This window comes from Acanthopagrus latus, chromosome 4 (assembly GCF_904848185.1).
Source record: "Acanthopagrus latus isolate v.2019 chromosome 4, fAcaLat1.1, whole genome shotgun sequence".
In the NCBI taxonomy this organism is placed as follows: domain Eukaryota; kingdom Metazoa; phylum Chordata; class Actinopteri; order Spariformes; family Sparidae; genus Acanthopagrus; species Acanthopagrus latus.
Window position 1 is genome coordinate 2789098 of NC_051042.1, and position 20313 is coordinate 2809410.

At 41.2% G+C, this 20313-nt stretch overlaps 1 protein-coding gene across 4 annotated transcripts in view; it reads left to right on the forward strand.

Moving 5' to 3' along the window:
* Positions 1–20313, forward strand: part of ntrk3b (neurotrophic tyrosine kinase, receptor, type 3b) — a 191991-nt gene that overhangs the window by 34296 nt on the left and 137382 nt on the right. For all 4 annotated transcript variants that reach the window (XM_037096655.1, XM_037096654.1, XM_037096653.1 and 1 more), the window contains exons 2-3: positions 1801–1875; positions 6439–6510. In XM_037096655.1, coding sequence (XP_036952550.1) covers positions 1801–1875; positions 6439–6510 — 147 coding nt within the window. The remainder of the gene's footprint in view (positions 1–1800; positions 1876–6438; positions 6511–20313) is intronic.

Below are 20313 nucleotides of genomic sequence, written 5' to 3' on the forward strand. Positions count from 1 at the left end.
CACCAGTCTCTATGCAATTTCCAAATACATCAGTAAGTGGTCCGTGAAAGCTTCTACAAGGTCAGTCACATGTGATTATCCTTGACACTGAAATAACACCAAAATTAACAGTTGCTCGCCTTGTCTCATTAAGGTGACGGGAAGCTGCGTTTCCGGTGATTTGAACATGTATGATCTTGCTGAGCAGTCGTAGCACTTATCTGATCCCAGATCAGAGTGATCATTTTGAATGAGAGGGCAATGTGAAGACGACAAAACTTTTTCTCTCTCTCCAAGTTCATAAAAGCTATAGTGTGTATGTTAGCTTGGTAGCTGTTACTGCCAACTGGAAGTTGTTGTAACTAAGCTGGTTAAGTGGCCAAATTGTTCTTCTTCTGGTGTCCTCAGCAGTTAACAGACAGCTTCATGTGCACTACCACTACCCTCTGGACTGGAATACAAGCTACTCTCAATTTGAATATGGACCAGGAAGGACCAGGATCTAAAAATAGGTGTAAATGTTTTGTTGTTCGAAAACACAGGTGGCAAAGTCCAGACTTGTCAAAAAATATCCGTAATGGTCTGGGAAATGACACAATTTTAACACGGCTATAATAGGTAGCATAATAATTTCCTGGAAAAAGATGTGAACAGGTGCATCACTCTTTCTGGTTACTGCTCCGGCCTGCCAGCAAAATTGGCAATCAAGTAGCAATAAAGTCTTGCACAGCGGGGTTCCACCACTGCTGGTTACATTTGGCAGACATATCCTCCTCTCTACCAGAGAAGGTGATGCACTCCGGAGCGCTGTGCTCAAATAAACAGGAGGCATGCTTAGACGCTGCCTCATCATTGTATACCAGATGCACAGGAGCCAAAAGATATGCTACGGCAGTGCACTTTTCACCAAAACCAAATACAGGAATGCTATTTCCCTGCTGCTGTTGTGAAATACAAACTTCTATCTGATCACAGAATACACATTGAGTTATAACTGTGGGTGCAGATCACATTTTTTTCTGGCTTTGGCTGAAAGATTGCTATGTGTTTCTTTGTGCGTGTATATAGATGATATGTACGTATATATAGATATCCGTCTTTGTGTCAAAACCACTTGTGTACATGTACTATGGGTATGACCAGCCAATCAGCTGGCTTGCCTCCATTTAAAAAAACCTGCGTTTGTGTCTCTCTGATTGTTGTGTTGCCATTGATTTGAAATCTGACATTTAGGATGAAGTTCCATTTGGCATGCAATCATATTTTCCTCTTTCCAAAACAAAGCTATAAAGCCTTCGCCGTGTCCTCTGCTACATCTCCTCATTTCCCTGGCTTAATTGAAATTGGTGTGCCCTATGTGTGTTGCCTATTTCATTTCCAAACCATAACAAACAAGTCATTTACAAATGCTCTTTTTCCTCAAGCTATTTTAAAGGCGCCAGCTCCACTTTTATCCATCACATAGGCCGAGTTTTCCCTGGGAGTCTGGTGATAGTATTAGTAGAAGTAAAGTCAACGGGACTATTTATTTGGTCAGTCCCCTCTAACACTTCCCCTCATATAGATTAAGTTTCAGAAGCTGCCTCTTGGCAATTAAATCTATCAGAGGGCAGCAGAGAGTGCTCCGTCAGAACTGTTCCAATAATTGCAATTTAAATGAATATGGATTCAAAAACTTTGACAACACAGAGCCAGTTATTTTGCAACTTGGGACTGAAAAGAAAGAGGTTTTTCTCTTGTCACATCTCCTGGTTTTGTTTTCCTTTCTCCTCGGATGAACAGGAGCCTCTCATTTACTATTCTCTTTCTTTCTGTTTACAGACACATAGAGAACTGGACAGGATTGCAGACTCTGAGAGACGTCGATATGGAGCTCTACACTGGACTACAGAGACTGTGAGTGTTGATGCTGTTATCTGGAGGGGAGTGGGGGGAGACAAGTGATAGACACTTCTCTTTATTTCAGTCCTACTGTGTTGCAGATCTGGAAAAGGACAGTGGAACCTGTGCCGCTGTTAATCCCTGTTTTCCATCAGGTTGGCCGTCTGCTCGCTGCAGAGCCGCCAATGGTTTTCCTCCAAGAGATGAGAGCAGTAATTCAGCTCAGAACACAAGTGGCTGCGGCATCTCCAGCAATGCGTCAGGATTTAATGTCCGATACTTCTCTGAATGTGACACGATCCGGGTTAATTCTCAGAGGAGACGACAAGGTGTTAGAGGGGTGTGTGCAAAGCAGAGGGAGTGTTGTTGAAGGGTGTGTTTCTGATCCTAACACAAGCTGATGTTTAAACAAGCTTTTAATTCTTGACAGTCACACGCCGGTGGAACATCCCCTTCACTTTGCTTAGCCACTGATCAAATAATACTAAAAAGCAGCAGGGAAAATTGAATTAGGGGTCCCTGCTGTTGTGTTGTGATTTTTTTTTCAACCCTCATCTCTTCACTTCTTAAAGCGATGTTACACACTTTTTCTGCTTCGCCACCCTGCACTATGAGGCCACTTTCTTTACATTTCTCTTGCTCTGCCACTCCTCACTTCTCAGACGCTGCCTCCTCTTCCTCCGCATTTTTTTCCCTCCCTCTGCAGAGAACCGTATTCTCCCTTGCCCTCAAAATTCAGAGCTGGCCTCTCCCCTGATCCCCTAGATCCCTCATCAGGGAGGCCAAGAGCAATATCTCCACCACTAAATTAGCATTTTTCTCATTACCACCACCTCTCTCCTGCTGCCTTGTCTGGGGACGCTGGCTCCTCCCTGGCTGGAGTCAGGCCTTCCCAGGGAAGGCTGTTACCTTGTGATGCTGCCCAGTGGGGCTGTTAGCAGTGAGGAGGGATGAGTGAGACAAAAATCAGTCTGGGATACTTTACATCACCTCATTTTAAATTTGAACTCACTCATCTTTATTTTAATTAAATGAAAAAAAGATGCAAGCCATTAAATTAAACACTGATTTATTAAATGTGTTAAATAACTGTAGAGTGCACATCTCAAATTAGGGTTATTTTATTTCGGAAGATGTTTGTTTTAAGACTCTGCGCTCGTGTTTCAGAGTTCACTTATCATTTATCAAATATTACACGTTTTCTAATTAAACCCCAACAAAAAACAACTTGTTAGAAATTTTCTTAGCAATCCAGCATAAGCCAATCTATTTTAACATAGAAAGTTGTTTTGTGTAATTAACTGGATTCAGTTACTATAAAAGGCAAAGAAGCAAAGTTATATTTTTACTGTCAACAAATCCCATAAAAAGACAGATATAAACCAACAGAGAAGGTGTCCTGGTCTCAATACTGTCTGTTTACCTCTGCCCACTGGTTTCTACTGAAGGCACAACTTTTAAAAATAGGTCACAAACTTATATTTGATTAAAAAAATAAATAAATAAAAAATCCAAACTACTTTCATAAAACAGCTGGCCACTCTAGCTTTTGGCAAACATGAATAAACAGTGCATTTGTCTGGGATAATTATTATTATATAGATTGATACACAACACTCCCAACACTCCATTGTGTGTCTAGAATGCCTATGCCCTGATCCAGCCCACCATATTATCTTGCCTGATGTGCGTCTTGTGACTTTGCTCGCTCAACTCCTTCACTCCGCTTACTTTGCTTCTCAAAGTGGATGGAACAGGTTCCAAGAAGAAGAAATACAGAAATACACTTACAAATGTTGCTCCACTCAGTGTGAGACTTTCCACTTCATTGACATTTGCTTCCTATCTTACCCGCTTGTCCTCCTGCCTCCGTACTGCAGTGCTCTATCATTTTATCCTTCCTCTTCTCTTTAAGTTTCTGCCTTGCAGTGATGGAGCCTCAATACACACACACACACACACACACACACACACACACACACACACACACACACACACACACCAATCAAAATGTTTGAACTCAAGCATATCTTGTAATGCAAATTGTAGATGTTGACTTTTGGTTGCCTTTTGAACATTTTGCATGTTTTCTTGAAATTATTTTACTGTGAGCTATAAATATAGGACCTAGTTTCACAGCCTAGTGTTGGCAGGTATGCATTTGGTGAACTACTAAGTATTTAAGGCAGTTGGACAGTGTATGTGAGATTGAGCCAAAATAAAATACAGTGTGTGGTCATGGAAAGGGACATTAATTGCTTTACTGCAGAGAATATTTTTGTCCAGTTATGCGTGTTGGTTTTGGTTAGTTTACATACAGACACACTGTCTGCTAACGACTAACGAAGTGCTGTATAAAGCTCAGTGTGGGAACAGTTCCTCCAGAGGGACAACAAAGTTAAATGTAAGTTAAACTTGTGATGCTACTCTTTAGCTTAGTAACACTACTAACACTATACTGTACCACATGAAGATCAAGCACACAGCTGCCATGTCAAAGGATGGCTTGTAGCCAAAGATCACGTTGCTGCGAGTCAGGAAGATTAAACGTGCGCGCTGGTTGGGGGAGATGTATGCTGCCAATCAGTGTAGCAGAGCGTGAGAGATTCAAAGAGTTATGACATCAGGGCTACTGATGAGCTAAAAATCAAGATAGCCAGGTCGGGCAGGTCAAGGGCCCATATTGACATCACATTACTTTCTGGCAGAAAAGCTCTGGTGGCGCACATGGGAGCGCCTGGTTCAACAAAAAGGACACATCTCAGCACGATGGTTTTGATAGACTTTAGCTAACACCATGGTAACAGAGGACTGACTATTTAGCTGAAGTCAAGCTTACAACAAGTGTCGTACAAGTGCTCACCAGCAACATTCAGTGTACAGCAGATCTGCTTCAACAAAAGCCCTTTTCTGTGTCTGTTACGAGCAGCTCACACAGCCAGCACAAGCTCCTCCTCCCTTTCAGTTGTTGATCAATTGGGAAGCAGTGATTTATGCAATGTAATATGCAAAACAGCAGCATTATCCCAGAAATAAAGCTTGTTGAATGTTGAGTGTCTTTTTAATAGTTGAACTAGAACTCTATGGCACATATTTAGCTATCAGAATATATTTCAGGTCAGTTTAGTTGCCACTTGCTTATCGCGAACAGGATTTTTTGACAACAAGAAAACAGACTATAACCAGACCTGCGGTTGTTATTTTTGTGTGTCACTGTGTTAAAATGTGTTTTTGAATAAGGCACTTGCACTTCCCATGGTATTGCATGTTCAAGTAAATCCTTACCCTGTTTTATATCTAATTTTTCAAAATAGGCAGTGTGGCAACTTTAATGTAGTTCAAAAGCATCCTTCAAGTAAAAATTGCAGTCAAGTGCTGAGGCCTTGCACCAGATGACACATGGATCACAACCCATGTACTGTTTAATACTCCTTTAATCAAATATGTAGTCCAGCCTTAAACACTTGTTTAAGAACATGTTCAGAACACCTCACACCCATCAAATTACTGTTTTTTTAAAGAAATGATTGTGTTGTCATCACTGCTGAGAGGATATTAACCAAAGCTCAACACTCATTTAAGCATAAGCCAATTCTGAGGGAGTGAAATGATAGTGAAATCATCCCGGGGACCCCGTCGGGACGTTCCAGAGGGCCCCAAAAACAGGTCTCACTCTGGGAACTTTGGGGCGATAAAAAGCCACGTCCCTGTCAAACACCACAGAGGCATGATCAGACTTCTGCGAGGTAATTGGCACCAACAGCTGGGTATAATCAGCACACTGCGTTATGTGGCGCTCACTGATGATGTCAATGACTTCTTTGGAGAGAGACATCTGTGATTACAAGATTAGAAGTCATTACCATTGTAGCACCAGAACAGTGTTTTCCAAACTGGGGCACTGGGAATAACTGGGCTCCTTGAGAGGATTCCACGGGGTCCCCAGCAAAATTAGGATTAGTTTAATTTCATAGTTTTTCACTCCATACAAGTTAACACAATGAGAGAATGTGCACACTCCCATCAAAGGTTTCACTCACTTTATAGTAACAGCACAAATCTTTCATCAAATGGTGGTTCAAAGAAAATTTCCATTTCGGTGTCAGGTCCGCAGGGTGTACACATGCAGATTGAAGTTAAAGTAATTGGAATAGACAAGAAACTATTCTGATTTGTCACAATGGACTGCTGCAACAGAGACGGAAAACCTTCTTGAAATGAGTAGCAGTACTGTCTTATGCTTCCTTACCAGGCCACCATTTTGTGTATTTATGACGGGTTTATTTGCAGTTGTTTATGTGAAAAGACAAAAAAAGGAAAATACCGAGACACAATAGTGAAAGAGGGAAATCTTCTGAGACACAACAAACCAAACTAAGGGGAAAACAGACGAGGTGCAGAAACACAGAAAAATGCAGCACAAATAAAGAAGGACAGCGAAAAATAGTCCAACATGGCCTTGATGCAGTTACATGATCACATCCATGTGATACTGTGTGTGAGCCCACGCTTAGAGAAGAAGAAATGTCTTTGTTCAGATGGTTTGTTCACAGTTTCATCTCTTTTTTATCATTTCAGAACGATCATGAATTGCAAACTGAAGGTGATCCAGGCTCGAGCGTTCGCACAGAACCCACACCTACGCTACATGTAAGTAAATATTCCATCTTTGACAACCATGTTTCCCGTGCCTTCAAAAGATTCATTATGATCTGTAATGCCTGACAGCTTGTAGTATACGGCTACAGACGAGTTAGTGTCGAGCAGAAGATGATGCGGTTGATAGAGACTGGCTTCAGGAAAATTGTGGCACTGCCATTACTGTCGCAACAGCCGCACATCTTAAATGAGACATCCATTATTTGCCTTGGATAATTGGATTCCTATCTGCCCCGGTTCTTTGTGCTGCGGCAGAGCAACATGCCAAAGACGCAGTTCCATTTAGTCAGTGCTCGCCAAATGGACAATTTGTGCAGAAGGCCGAGCAATGAGAGAGCTGGGAGAAGAACAAGGTAATTTCTTTAACAAAGGTTGATATGTCAGCCCGTATGACAGCCTGTTATTCCCCAATTTTCCAGGAGTAAACACTGTGAGGAAGTCAGTCACAGTTTTTTACCTGAACACGTTGCCATTTGCAATTTCCAGTTGTCAGTTGAGAGGCAGTTTGGTCTCTCCTTACTTCTGTGGATTACTGCTGTTAGGCCTGAACCTCTGCACCCTGCACTGCGGCCGTGTGTGTGTGTGTGTGTGTGTGTGTGTGTGTGTGAGCGAGAGGGAGAGATAGCAAGCGGCAGTTCAAACTGTGGTTGCTAATGTAAATTCATTTTATGTCAGTCAGGAACTTAATCTTGGTTGTTAGTGAGGCAGAAAAGTAGTCTGATTATCAAATTTATCGTGTTATGAGCTGACTTGTGGGTAACTGATTATCTGCGTACATCCCTGCGTGCACACACTGCAGTGTGCGTGTGTGTAGACTTCTGAGAAAAAAGTTTGCACTGCTTGAATCTTTATCTAGTTAGGTGTTAGGTGAAACTAATTGAACTCATCAACATTTAATGGAAATTATTTAAATCCCCCCCTCACTTTAATTTTCTCTCTAGAAAACTGATTTGTAAAGACAAGACTGAAAACAAATGTATCGTAACCTTCTCACCTCTTCCTCCCTTCTTCTCACTAAATGTAATTGCTATGCGCTGGCAGGGATCCAAACATGTGAAAGATATAAGAGGAGACTGGGTTAGAGGTTTTTCTGTTGCTCTCACCAGGGGGGTGACGGTAAATAAGAGCGTGTTTTTCAGACCCTCAGTTAGTGATCATTATAATGCAAAACCATTTACAGCTGAAACCAAAAATACAATCTTTACAGAAAAGTGATGCTTTTCACCCTGTACGCTCTCTCACCAGACAGCACACTGCTCTTTGATTAAGACTAAAAATGTGACAACTATCCTGAAAATAGAATAAACTAGTGAGTTTCAGTGTATTTCGCCTCCGCTAGATACATTTTAACTTCAACATGGAGGCATATGTGTTGTAATCAGTGAAAGGCCCCCCCCAGACAGTCCGTGACAGGCCTCTTTTGTGGTCTCGTTAATGCAGATGGATGGTTGCTAGGTGACACCGAGGATGATGATGTCAAAGAAGATTAATTATTATGCCTAAGCTTAGCCTCAGAAGGCCGACCTCATTGATGTATGTGTCAGACAGGTCCACTCAAAGCTCGGGCTATCAGACACTCAACTGGTTGCTCCTTTGTGGGAAGAACTGAAGCTCTTTTTTTCACGATGAGGCGAAAACATGCGAAATGAGACACATATAAGACTGGTTCCAATTAATAATCTTTCACTCTGTGATTTAATACATGTATCATGCATTATTTTGTATTATTATTATTATTTTTAAATGCCTCCTCTGAACAGTAATTGTCTATTCACACATCAGTTAGCATGTTGAACAGTGTACGAGGCCGCAGCGTGAGTGGTACTGTGGTGGTGTCCTGCTCACTACAGTGACTGAGTGTTACTTCAACAGAAACAGAAATGTTTCATACCACATTGTTTTGTGTGGTTAGATCAGTTCAGGGTGCTTTAAACACTTGAAATTGGGGTTGAGACAGCTTTTTTAGTGTCTTATGAAACTAACGTTAGCTTTATTAACTAGCTAGCAATGCAACCGTGAGGCTGGTCTTGTTTACCTGTGTAAGAGATGGAAGTGGTTTTGTTTACAAAGAATTTTAACCATCTTCGAAGGTGCATACTGCCACCTACTATCTTGGAGTGTGTACTGCACTTCTTTGTATGATCTGCTCTGTTTAGCCGATATTATTATTACATTTCCTGATATTATGCAGTATTCCCCCTGGTGCTTACTGAACAGTTAGTAACATCTGTAACATTTACTTTATCAATTGATATTGACCTTATGTGTTTGAACAAGAAGGTAGTGCTCTGACTTCCTGTCTTCGCTGCGCTATGTAAATTGAAATCTGCTGCTTATTGTGATCACCTTCTGTCTGACATTTGAGCGAATACCTGTCCTGTTTCATAACACACTGCAGGCTGCAATGTGAGAGACTGCCAGAGCTGGAGGAAAATGAGAGACTCTTTACTCCAGCAGTCTGACAAACATCCACTGATATTTACATAGTGGTGCTAATTAGATCAGTTCTCCCACACAGCTCCGGGATCAGCCACTTTACTGTTATAATCCAGCCATGGTGACCGGTCAGGGTCTTGATGTTTGTGTTTAATTATGTGTTTATAACAAAATGATATCATTAAAGAAGCTGTCTGAGCCTGGCCACTTCAAAATGTGTGTCAATGCAGTATTTATTCATCCAAAACACAGCAGACTCATCTGGTTATTATTAATGTCTACTGTTACACATAGCCCAGTTTTATATGACATGGGGTTATTATTTTGCATCAAGCTGGTTAAATACACATATAAATAAAAAGAATATATAATATAGTACATAGTTGCATGAAAGGTTTTAATTGAGTTCATATTGAATGTCGTAGTGCTGCAAATCATTTTGATAACTCAGTGACCTGCATCATCATGCTGAAAGCTTGAACATCTGTCTTGTGTTATTACATTTTTTTTTTTTTTTTTTTTTTTTTTTTTTGCAAAAAGGGATGCAAATGTAGGATACACAGAGGCAGAAAAGTAAAAGAAGCAAAAGCAAGCTTTAATGATGAGCAGATATCCAAAGTCCAAACTCATCAATCCAAACAAAAGCAGGTAAAGGAAAGTCCAAGGGGAAAGCTAAAGAGAAATCAAATTCAAATGAAGACAAACCACAGAGAACAAAGCAGGAAGACAGAAGACACATGAGGACCAGGAAGAAGCACAGGAGCACAGGAACACAGAAGACGCAGGATAAAACAAACAAATTGACCAAGATTACGGAAAGACGCAGGCTTAAATACACAAGGGCTAGTGAACAAATGAAACAATAAGACTGTGGGAAAAAGAGACAACAATAGTAAGCTATTTGAGCTAGTCATAACCTAGGAAACACTCAACCTAGCATAAATTTGTCCCTAAGATTCTGTTTTTAATGCGACTGCAGTGGCCTTGTGGTGCTGTCAGATCATGAAGTCGTTATAAATATGTTTTCCCTCTTTTAGAAATGTATAGTAGGCTGTCTCTATCAATCAGAAAAATGAAAAATGTATTAAATGAAGGAATAAAAAACAAAAATAACAAACCACATGTGGAGGTTCTGGGGACATGGTCTTGGAAACTTGTATACTGAAGCACAGGGGGCACTTTTAAAGCTTAGCAATAATAATGGTGTTATTGTTTAGTCGATAAAGTAGCTAATCCAGATCTTCATGAATGAAGATACACTGCAACTACTAAACCACTAAAAGCAATGGTTAGCATCCTGTTACCATGGCAAATGCTCCAGTGACAAGTGACAGTGACAAGACATCTTAAAAGTTATTATGGGGGCTAAGAATAAGACAGATTGGTGCATAAAGGAGGTGCAGATATGTTGCAAGACAATGTGTTCATTAACCCTGCAGCCTGCTGATGTGTCCTTGAGCAAGCCACAGAACCTTCAGACAACCCAGATCAGCGTATCAACTACGTAACCTAAAGGTAAATACAAATGTGCAAAGCTGCACTAAGCTCCAGTATGTGATTAATTCCCCTGCATTAAATCTGTGTAACATACACTCATGAAAGAAATATTTGAGCAGCACTCGGAGTAAATGTGCTTGCAAGTCGCAAACAGGAAATCAACAAACTGTGATATTTAAACACCTCACTGATGCTTTTATTTGGTTAATGATTCACAATTAGTGTTTCCACAACCACAGATACTACAAGGAGGACAACATACAATTCTATGTTGTCTATATATTCTACTTTTTTTTTCTCCTTTCCTTCATTGTTATATATTTCCCTGTGCATATAAAAGACCTTGAAAGTTAAAAAGGTCAAAGTTGGCACCAACAAAAGCTCCTCCTTCCCACAGAAAACACTGTTCCTGAAACGCCACGTCAGTAGTCTTGCCTTAAATTCTGTGACGTTGTGACATCACACTGTGTCATCATGTCACACATTTGCATAATTTACACCTATAGGCTAGCTTGAAACAAAAAAATTGATTTAGCACAGCTGTGCTATTGTTGCTAGCGGTGCTGCCTCAGGCGTGTGTGAGCTAACCAATCAGAGCAGACTTGGTATTCAGGAGGGAGGGCCTTAAACAGACAGGAGCTAAAACAGAGTGTTTCAGACAGAGGGAGAATACAGTGCTGCTGTGGCAGACAGAATGTGAGAACGGATGTGATTTCTGAGCACTAAAGCATGTAAACCTATTCTAGTAGTCACCAAAATAAAATGATGGATATAAAGAAGAGCAGAATATGTTTCCTTTAGATAGATGACATATTTTTATTTGATCACTTGTGGTATTTTTGTTGGCATGTGGCCATGGGATAATGCCCACAAGTGTGTTCTTTCAATTCACATCAGCGGGTGTTATATCTTACATAAGATACAAAGATAAAAGAAGAACAAAGATCACAGTGTGTTTCTCAGTAAACAGTCAAGAGGGAGTGGGGGACAGAGACGGTGTCGGAGCTGAGAATACTAATCTGTTGCAGCTCGTTTAAAGTAAAAGTGAAAAGTGTTTAACTTAACACATGAGCGCAAGTTGTTTGCCAAAGTAAATGAATGACTATTGGTATGAATACTTTTCTCTTGCCAAGCTATTTGAAAAGTTTTCTATGGGATATCTGCTTTAAAAAGACCGCTCATCAACTAAACATATTACTGTGTTTGTCTCAGTGGCACCAGTGGCTCAGCAGCAAATCCCCTCTCACCAGTTGTTGCGGCTGGAGAAACTGATGAAACAGCCTTGAACCTCTTAAGTACCATAAAGGGACACCGAAGGGACAATCTGTAATTTTGCACAGCTTTTGCAGAAAATGACCATGATCAGTGCCAGGAAGACCAAAGCTGCTGAGATATGAGCCGTCTTGTCTGTGCTCCATATGTATTTCATGCGTGAGCACTGCCTCCTGGTCTTCGGCGAGCGTGTGTCACCAAACTGCTGATGGACTTTCAAAGCTCAGTTTTATTTGCACATGTATTGGAAAACACACCATACAACATGGGGAAATGGTTCCTTTGGAAGATTCACATCCTAATTTCACACCACAAAAGAAAATGAAATAATTTACACTTATGTGGGCTGTTGTCCAGTAATAGCTCTCTGTTATCTGCAGGCTTCAGCATCAGGAGAACATGCTGCTGATACAGTTAGGTTACAGACGTTTAGCTGGAGTAAACTACTGTTGCAGTTTCTACTTTTGTGCCATTGAACTCAAGATTGGTGATTTTGTGTTTAATGTGGTACTCCAGTTTATAGAGCTGTGTGCTGCGTACTAACTTAAAACATCCAATGGAAGAGACTGATCAGAAGATAAAGTCTGCAATGCAAGGAATCATTTAATTCAGACTACAACCTTTAAGGCAGTGCAGGTTAAACCACTGACTGTAAAATATGGACGCAGCTTCTGCCTCTGAAAAGCATTAAACCTGCATTCTTTCTCATGGCCAGGAGGGGGCGACAGCACTGGTTCTAAAAAGAAGTCTAATTTTACATAAGCTTATGAGAAAATGACCCTACCTCTCCCTTGATTTATTACCCTAGTAAATAGTTTCCTAATGAGTTTATGGTTTCAATCCCTAATTACAAGTCTGCTTCAGTACAGTACAATGCTCATTTAGTAAATTATGGTCCTGTTTAGATTAGAATAGAAGATAAAACTGGGTGTGGTTATGTTGTGATTGAGAAGCTTCTACCACAGTGTGTCCTTGGGGTTCTCAGTCAGATCTAATCAGGACATCCTCCCCAGCTCCACCCATGTGTCCAAATATGGTCCCTTTTTTTTGCTCTAGAAAACCAAGATGGTGACAGTAATGCCAAACTCCATGTATCTTTAGACTTAACTGGAGCTATCTGTTAGCTAGAGTTGCACTGGATACAATGGTCAGGGCCAGGTGAAGGGTTCAGACAAGGATAATCATCACATGTACTGTAACCGAGTGGCTGTTTTATCATTTTGGATTAAAATAAATGGTGTTTTCTCTTCCATACTCTCACTCTCACACTGTTTCTTAACGTAGAGCAGCTCCATGTGCAGGGATGAAGCCAGGCATCTAAATCACAATTTTGTTCACTGGGATGATTAAACAGACATTAACAAATGGCTTTAAAAAAATAATTAGATATTAAAGTTAACATAATTTCACATTCAGTTAAGTGGTCAGTGAAAGTAATAACAATCTGCTGGCTGAACACAGAGGGGCTGATTACTCAGTTCTTGCTCTCTTTATTGCAAATATAATAGTAAGGTAGAAAAAGACTCACTATTGTTTTAAATGAACAAGTAGTATGGCAACGTATCCGTTACCCCAACTTCACCTTTAAGAGCCTCCTTCAACAGTTGCAGTGTCTGAGTGTTTCAACAGATGTGTGGAGGCCTGAGCTCAATCGTCTTTGTCTTTGTGTCAGAAATTGACTCTTTTTTATTTTAATGGGATCTGTAGTCTGCCCGACGATAGCCGCTTTACTCTTGCCTGCAGAATGTGATGGTGGAGATATAAGGGACAGGAGCCCTTGTGAAATGTCTTTAGATAATAGTAATTGTACGAAAGCTTTAATCTCCTTCAGAATAGTTTGAGATTACACACACACACACACACACACACACACACACACACACACACACACACACACACACACACACAGAGGGACACTGAAGGTGTTGTGCTGACGACTTACATCCTGAGTTGCCACCTCTTGCCAGTGCTCACAGTAAATGGGCATTATCATGTGTACTGGAGATTTATGTTAGATGAATTAATTGTGTTGTTGCAGCATTGCATGAAGACTGTACTGGGTTAAGCCCATTATTATTAAATCATTATTGCTTATTGCTCATTATAGCCTCCTCCAATTGGGTCTCTCCCACGCTCACACAGTTACAAGCATTTGAGAAGTGGTTATATGACCTTGCTTTGCTTGGTCAGGCAGGCAGAGGAGGCATGCCACTGAAAACCAGTCACACACTGCTGGATTGTGCCCCAGCAGTTTAAAATGCACAATTTTCACTCCAGCTTTGGTTGAGGACATGCATCCATTTATATTTTTCTCCGGTGTTGACTGTATGTGTACTTGACCACATTGACCCGTTACATAACCTGACTCACTTTACTGGAATATTCAACTGTCAGTCTGAATATACAATGTGATGATTTTATGTGACGACCATTTTCCCTGAATCTGTTTATACAAAACCCTTTGAAACTGTATATAAACAGTGGTGCTGTTGGGAAAGTTTCCTAGAGACACTGTTGGTCCGGGGTGAGATAGTTCTCATCCTTGAAGTCTTTTCTCTTGTAAAATTCAGTGAATCACGTTGATTGTCGGTAAATCAAATACCAACACATCCTCTTGTCAGGCTCTTGAAGTGATCAGTGATCAGAATGATTTTGTCTCGCCGCTAGCAATTATCGTTTTTTTTTTCTTTTCTTTGACTTTCTTTTTGTACATCATAACATTCTGTGACAGCCGTAATTCTTTGCTGATTGACGGATGAGTCTGTCTCTTGGGACACTATTTGGAGCTGTTTTCTTTTTTTTCTCTGTGGCAGCAAAAACATTTGAGCCATCAAAAACTCCTGCAGGTTAAAGTGAGCTAACTGAACACATCTAGGTGGATTAAGTCTGAAACACACATTGTAAATGGAATCGAAGACACCCTTTAGTGTTGCAAAATTTAAGATGCAGAAAGAAACAAAAAAAGAGGAACAAGAACAATAAAAAACATGTAATGCTGTTGGACCAGTGCCACATGTTCTCCCATTGATGGACAATAAGAACTGGATACAGCGTCACGGGCAGAACCATGTCATGAGAGTCATTGTCAATGAGAGTTTCTCAGTGGAGCATGATGGCAGAAAAGTTTGACTTCCTGGTTAAAGGATTACCTGGATGTTCTGCGTCCCAGTCAGTGAACTTCCAGTTTAACCCCAGGCTAACTTAAACGGGGATATAATCATTTAAAGTTACAATTTGTGAGAATTTTAATTGACAACATCCCCAGCCTCTTACAGACAAAGTCTCCTGAGCTAGCAGTGTGAACACCAACACTCTGCTAGCTGCATGGCTATCTGACTAGCTAATGAGAGCTACAATTAGCAGCTGTTATATCCTGCCCCCTACTGGTATGGAGTATGAATTTAACAGGTGAGCAATCATTGCACTTTAAATCTTGCAGCTCCTCGAGACTTTACAAAGGTTATTGGATGGAATGGATCAAATTCTGTGAGAGAATTTCATTTCCCAGGGTCGTGACACTGAAAATAATGTATCCACCATTTTACAGCCACTTCTTTCACAATGTAAGCTAATAGTAAAAAAAAGTATTTTTGGCCCCTGTGCATTACGCAACATTCATGGTAATCACATGGATTGTGAACTATGTCAAACTGGCTTTCAAAGCCTGCCGCTCATCCTGGGGACTCTCTCCACTTGAAATTATTACCTGTTTGTCTGCATACTAAATTAGTCCATAAATATTATGCAAATCTGCTTTTTCAAATGTCATTTTTTAGATGAAAAACAATTCTGGTCCAACATCTGAGTTTCATATTTTGGGAAATACTCTAATTGCTTTCTGGAGCAGAAGTAGATGAGAAGATCAATAACACTTTCATTACAAATTAACTTGTTTTGTCTAACGGTGAAAAAAGAAATAAAGACCTACCAGGACCTTTAATGCTCATTAATGTGGTCAAGTTATATCTCAGATATTGAATCTGTTTTTAAATGAAGGACACAAGAGGCTGCGACTTCCTGGAGTTTTATCTCATGGTTATATAACTGGTAGGTGTAATTCTACCATTTGTTCAGCAGTAGCCCCAACAGTTTCCAGTCTTTGCATTAAGCTAAGCTAACTGTCTGCTACATATTTAGTGTAGAGCATTCTCATCTAACTCTCTGTTGGAAAACCAATTAGCGTTTCTTCCCAAAGGTTAGATTAAGACTCGTGACTTGCATGTGACATTGGGGAGGGTGACTCATATCTCTGATTAACACCAGAGGACAATGGCTGACAGCTAGCTAGCTAGGTGGAAACTTGTCAGTGTCATTTCAGCGATCACTTCCTGTTCTTTCGCTCCCTTGGATCCCTCCAGCTGTGAATATCCGGCATTCTCGCTCTGCTACTGTGACATTCATTTCACACACATTTATCTTCACCACAAACCATCAGGTGGAAATGAAGTCAACAAAGGTGCCACTGTGAGGTCTCAGGCTTTCAACTTATTTCTGCCACTGCTGGGTCCAGTTTGATGTTGCCGGCCGGTCAGGCATCGTGCGCTGTGCTTGTCCCCGCCTGTGTCAAATTAAAGGTCAGCGTCTGGATGGTGAGGCAACTCTTCTCTTTATTCCAGTGCAGCCGAGGGAGAGGCCCAATAAATCTGGAGGGAACGTTGTCACCAGGGAGTCTGAAAGGTCACTCCCCACAGGGTGAGGGAAGTGGAGAGACTCTCTCATTAAATCTTCCCGGCTACGTGTCTTTTTTTTATTTTTTAAATTTTTTTTTTCTATTCCTAAATGTCACTTTCATACTCGGGTCAGCTGGCCGACTCGCCTGAGACCACCTTTAATTAGAAGTCTGATTATTCTCTGTTTACCTTGTTGAGGCTTTTAAACACTCTGCTTTCTCGTCCTCATTCCTTTAACACGGACTTCCTTTTCCCTTTCCTCCTCCTCCTGTATCTTTCGTACTCCGTCAGGTTTTCAGGTTGCCTGTTCACTTCAGATGGCGGCTGACTGGGAGATAGAATGGTTACCCAGCTGACACCTTCAGTCTCTGTAGTGTTATGCCTGGTGCCTCTATAGGCACATAAAAATAGAGCAGTGATCTTGTAGGTGTAAATGAATGCTAAACCATGATATGCTGTCTGTGTCAAGCATCTTACATTCACACTCAGAGCTGTTAAGAGACGCTCCAACCCAGAGAAAGCAGAAAGGGGCCAGGGTTATTGCCAGAGATCAACCAAACATGATCATGTTTTAACTCATTTGCACTGGAAGAAGCTGAACTTGAGACCTTTTCTGTATTAGATGAACAGTGCAGCCATGGATACACACATGGCCAGTGTGAAAAGGTGAATCATTAAGTGTGTATTAAATGTTTCTTTTTTATGTGGTCTCGGGGGTAAGAAGAGCTGGTTTGCCTGTATCAAATCATTCTAAAAAAAAACCTCATGACACCATAACTTTTCTCGCATGAACAAGCCGAGGTGGTAGTCAACCGGTAGTTAGAAAGTGGACCGTAACCATTCTGAAGAGTTGTCATTTTGAAACGCACACAGTAGCACTGAGGCACGTGGTACCGACAGGTCAGCAGAGCATTGTACTGCTAAACAGCACAGGTAAGACATATTTTAGCCACCTTAAAAAAGGCACACCTAGAGAAATATACATTACAGTGTATGATATTATTTTGAACACTGTTGGTGCTTTACATTGCCATCAGACAGCCGCATAATACCGTGCTAGGCAGGCACAGCTGTGAAGAAATACAGATGTTGCTTGGTTGAGGGACTGTAGAACGACAAAATTCCAAATTCCAAAGGTCCTACTGTCGGTGCCATTTAGCAGTACAATGCCCTTTAAGGACAAAGGCCAGATGTTAGTGGGATTTTTTGGTCCAGTTGAAAGGGGTTAAATGAATAAATAGGAAGCAGGGTGGTGTTGAGAAACATTCATCCTTTCTCCCCTGGGAAATACACATTTCCTCTCTGGAAAAAATAGTGACAGCTTTAGAGCCTTTATAAACAAGTAATGTACCTGCTATTACTGGAGCTGTTTCAATCCGTCACTGAGTATCTTCTCTGTTTACTTTCATTAACAATTCATGATTTTAGATGTGAACAAGGCCTTGTTATGCCAGTTTATGATTAAAAAAAAACCTCTCAGGGTACACGTGTCAGCAAATCTCAAGTCTAGCTGTAGCAGTTTAAAGTCTCTTTTATAATGACACAATAACATCACTGAGGAAGGTAATTACAATTCCTGAAATCAATATCAGTATAATTCATTAATGCCTACAAAGTTAATGTTAAAGAGCAGAAAAAGCTGTAAAGAATATCATTAAGATAAAGCCACTGTGATTGCTACACCCTCAAATATCTACTGCTGTTCTCCCGAGAGGAAAATATCCATCTGTGTTTAGACTACTCAGATTATAGCAATCCAGAATACATTAAAATAACTATTCAGCTGTGTTTGCAAAGCTATACAAGTGAACACAGTAATGTGGGCTAGCGTAAATGTTTTGCTTCTGTGGGAGTCAGCGCATGACTTTTGATTCTTTAACAAATGCATAACGGCTGTTTATCTCTCCCCATCCTGTCCTTTCTCAGTTTAGCTTTGCTCTGGAGGAGGACTTCCTCCTACACTCAGGCTGTACCCTTGTGAGACCAGCACTATTTATTCCAGTGAGCCAGTTATTTCCATCAAATAATACACATGCGGTATGAAGCTGGGTGCGTGCCATACATACAGGCACTGGATGCATGTAGTGCACTGCAGAATCTATCCCTGAATCAACAGCAGCTCGGCTGAGATCACACTGTAATGCTTCCTGCCCACTGTGCTCTGTGTGGTCGCGTTTCTGCTTTCCGAGTGTGTTAAATTGGAAGTTGGCGTTGCTCTGCGGGTAAAGGTTGCGTGGACCTGATTCACTCCCACAGGCCGACCTGCCGCTCGACTCTGCCGGGGCTGAAGCCGTGTGACTGTGGGAGATAGCTGATGGGGAGGTGAAGGGTGCTTCAGGATCTCCCTCTAACATTAGATGTTGTAGTAGACCACCCCCGCCATTTTGAAAAAAACTCACCACCCACAATGCATCACATGAAATCACTCTTTAAGTGTAGGAACCGGACGTGTTGCTGTGCCAGCTGCTCTGTTTCTGCAGTCGATGAAACACTCTGCTGTTTGATAGCGCAGTCTGCTCCCTGTCCAGTTGCTATTCTAGAGTGGGGATAATGGATTTTTCCAGTATGGAAAATGGTGAATTTTTCATGAAGAAAAAAAAAAGTGCAACTCAACAACAGAGGAGAAGAACACATTAGAAGCGCCAGTTAAACAGGGCATATAGTGAGGCGAGGTTTATTTCCCAGACGCGGAAGTTTGAGAGAGCAAACAAGCATTTCAAATTGAAGCAGCACATTCATAAATGTATACTGAGTTCAAATTTACATTCTGTCCTCATGCTCGGATGCTTGGATGTGCTTGTGGCTAATCTCACTGTAAACACAAACACGAAGGCTTGCCACCCCCTGATAGTGGTGTCATGGAGCATGGTATCTGCTGGCGGCGTGGACTGTGGGGAGAAACGCTCCGCTGCTCACCGACCGACTATCTGCCATGGCTTGACCACTGGGACACTCGCTGGTTTTGAATGGAGTGCATCAATCTATGCTTTTAGGTCTAAACTGTCTATACTGCTTGTTTTTGATCTATGAAATGAGCTCTGTGGCTGGGCGGAGAGTGAACAGAGTGTAGACTGATGTTGATGAGTGCAGTGAATACAGGTAGACAAGTGACTCTAGTGCTCTGTCAAACAGAAAGGCTTGTCAGACATGCTAAAGGGCCCATCTACAGGCTGAGTCACTAAAAGATGTGCCCAGTCTAATCCATAAAGCTCCATAAATTTTACTTTTGTGTCTGTGGAGCCATTAGGGTCAGCATGACATCAATTTATTCTGTCTGCTCTGTTATCCATGCCATAATGGAAAAGTCTGGTGATATTCTATATTTGCTCACTATCAACAAGCCCCTTAGACCAAAAGAACATCCTATGAACAACAAGATCCAAAATGCCAATTTCTACATACTGCAGAATGGATTTTCTATCATCTAGAGTCACAGCTGACTCCTGTAAACTGCACCAGCGAGGGTTGAATGAGCATCTGTAGGTCCAGCTTCTATAGGCTACATCTGGGTATTGAATCCTCACTACACTGTGCTTTTATCAACAATCACAATCTAGTCTTTAATTACCTCTCCCCCCCACCATGCTTCCTCTCCTCAGGGCACATGTGGGCACAATCAGACCAGACAGAAGAACAGCGACAGCTGCTTATATATTGAGGAAGTTGATCAGCGATTGATCGCAGAAAGTTTGGTTTTCTTTTGCAATGTTATATTGCTGTGGCTCACACAGTAAATTGTGGAAATGCTGCTCCCAGTGTTCTACATGACAAACCAACGGCCAACTAATTTGCAAATGTGCGTTAGTCTGGCCCATAACTTTATTTTTTTGGGTGGCTGACACAAGTTGAGCATACTCTCTCTGTATGGGGAGTTACGCTTGAATGTCAAGTCTCTCAAGCTCAAGAGAGCTGAAGATTT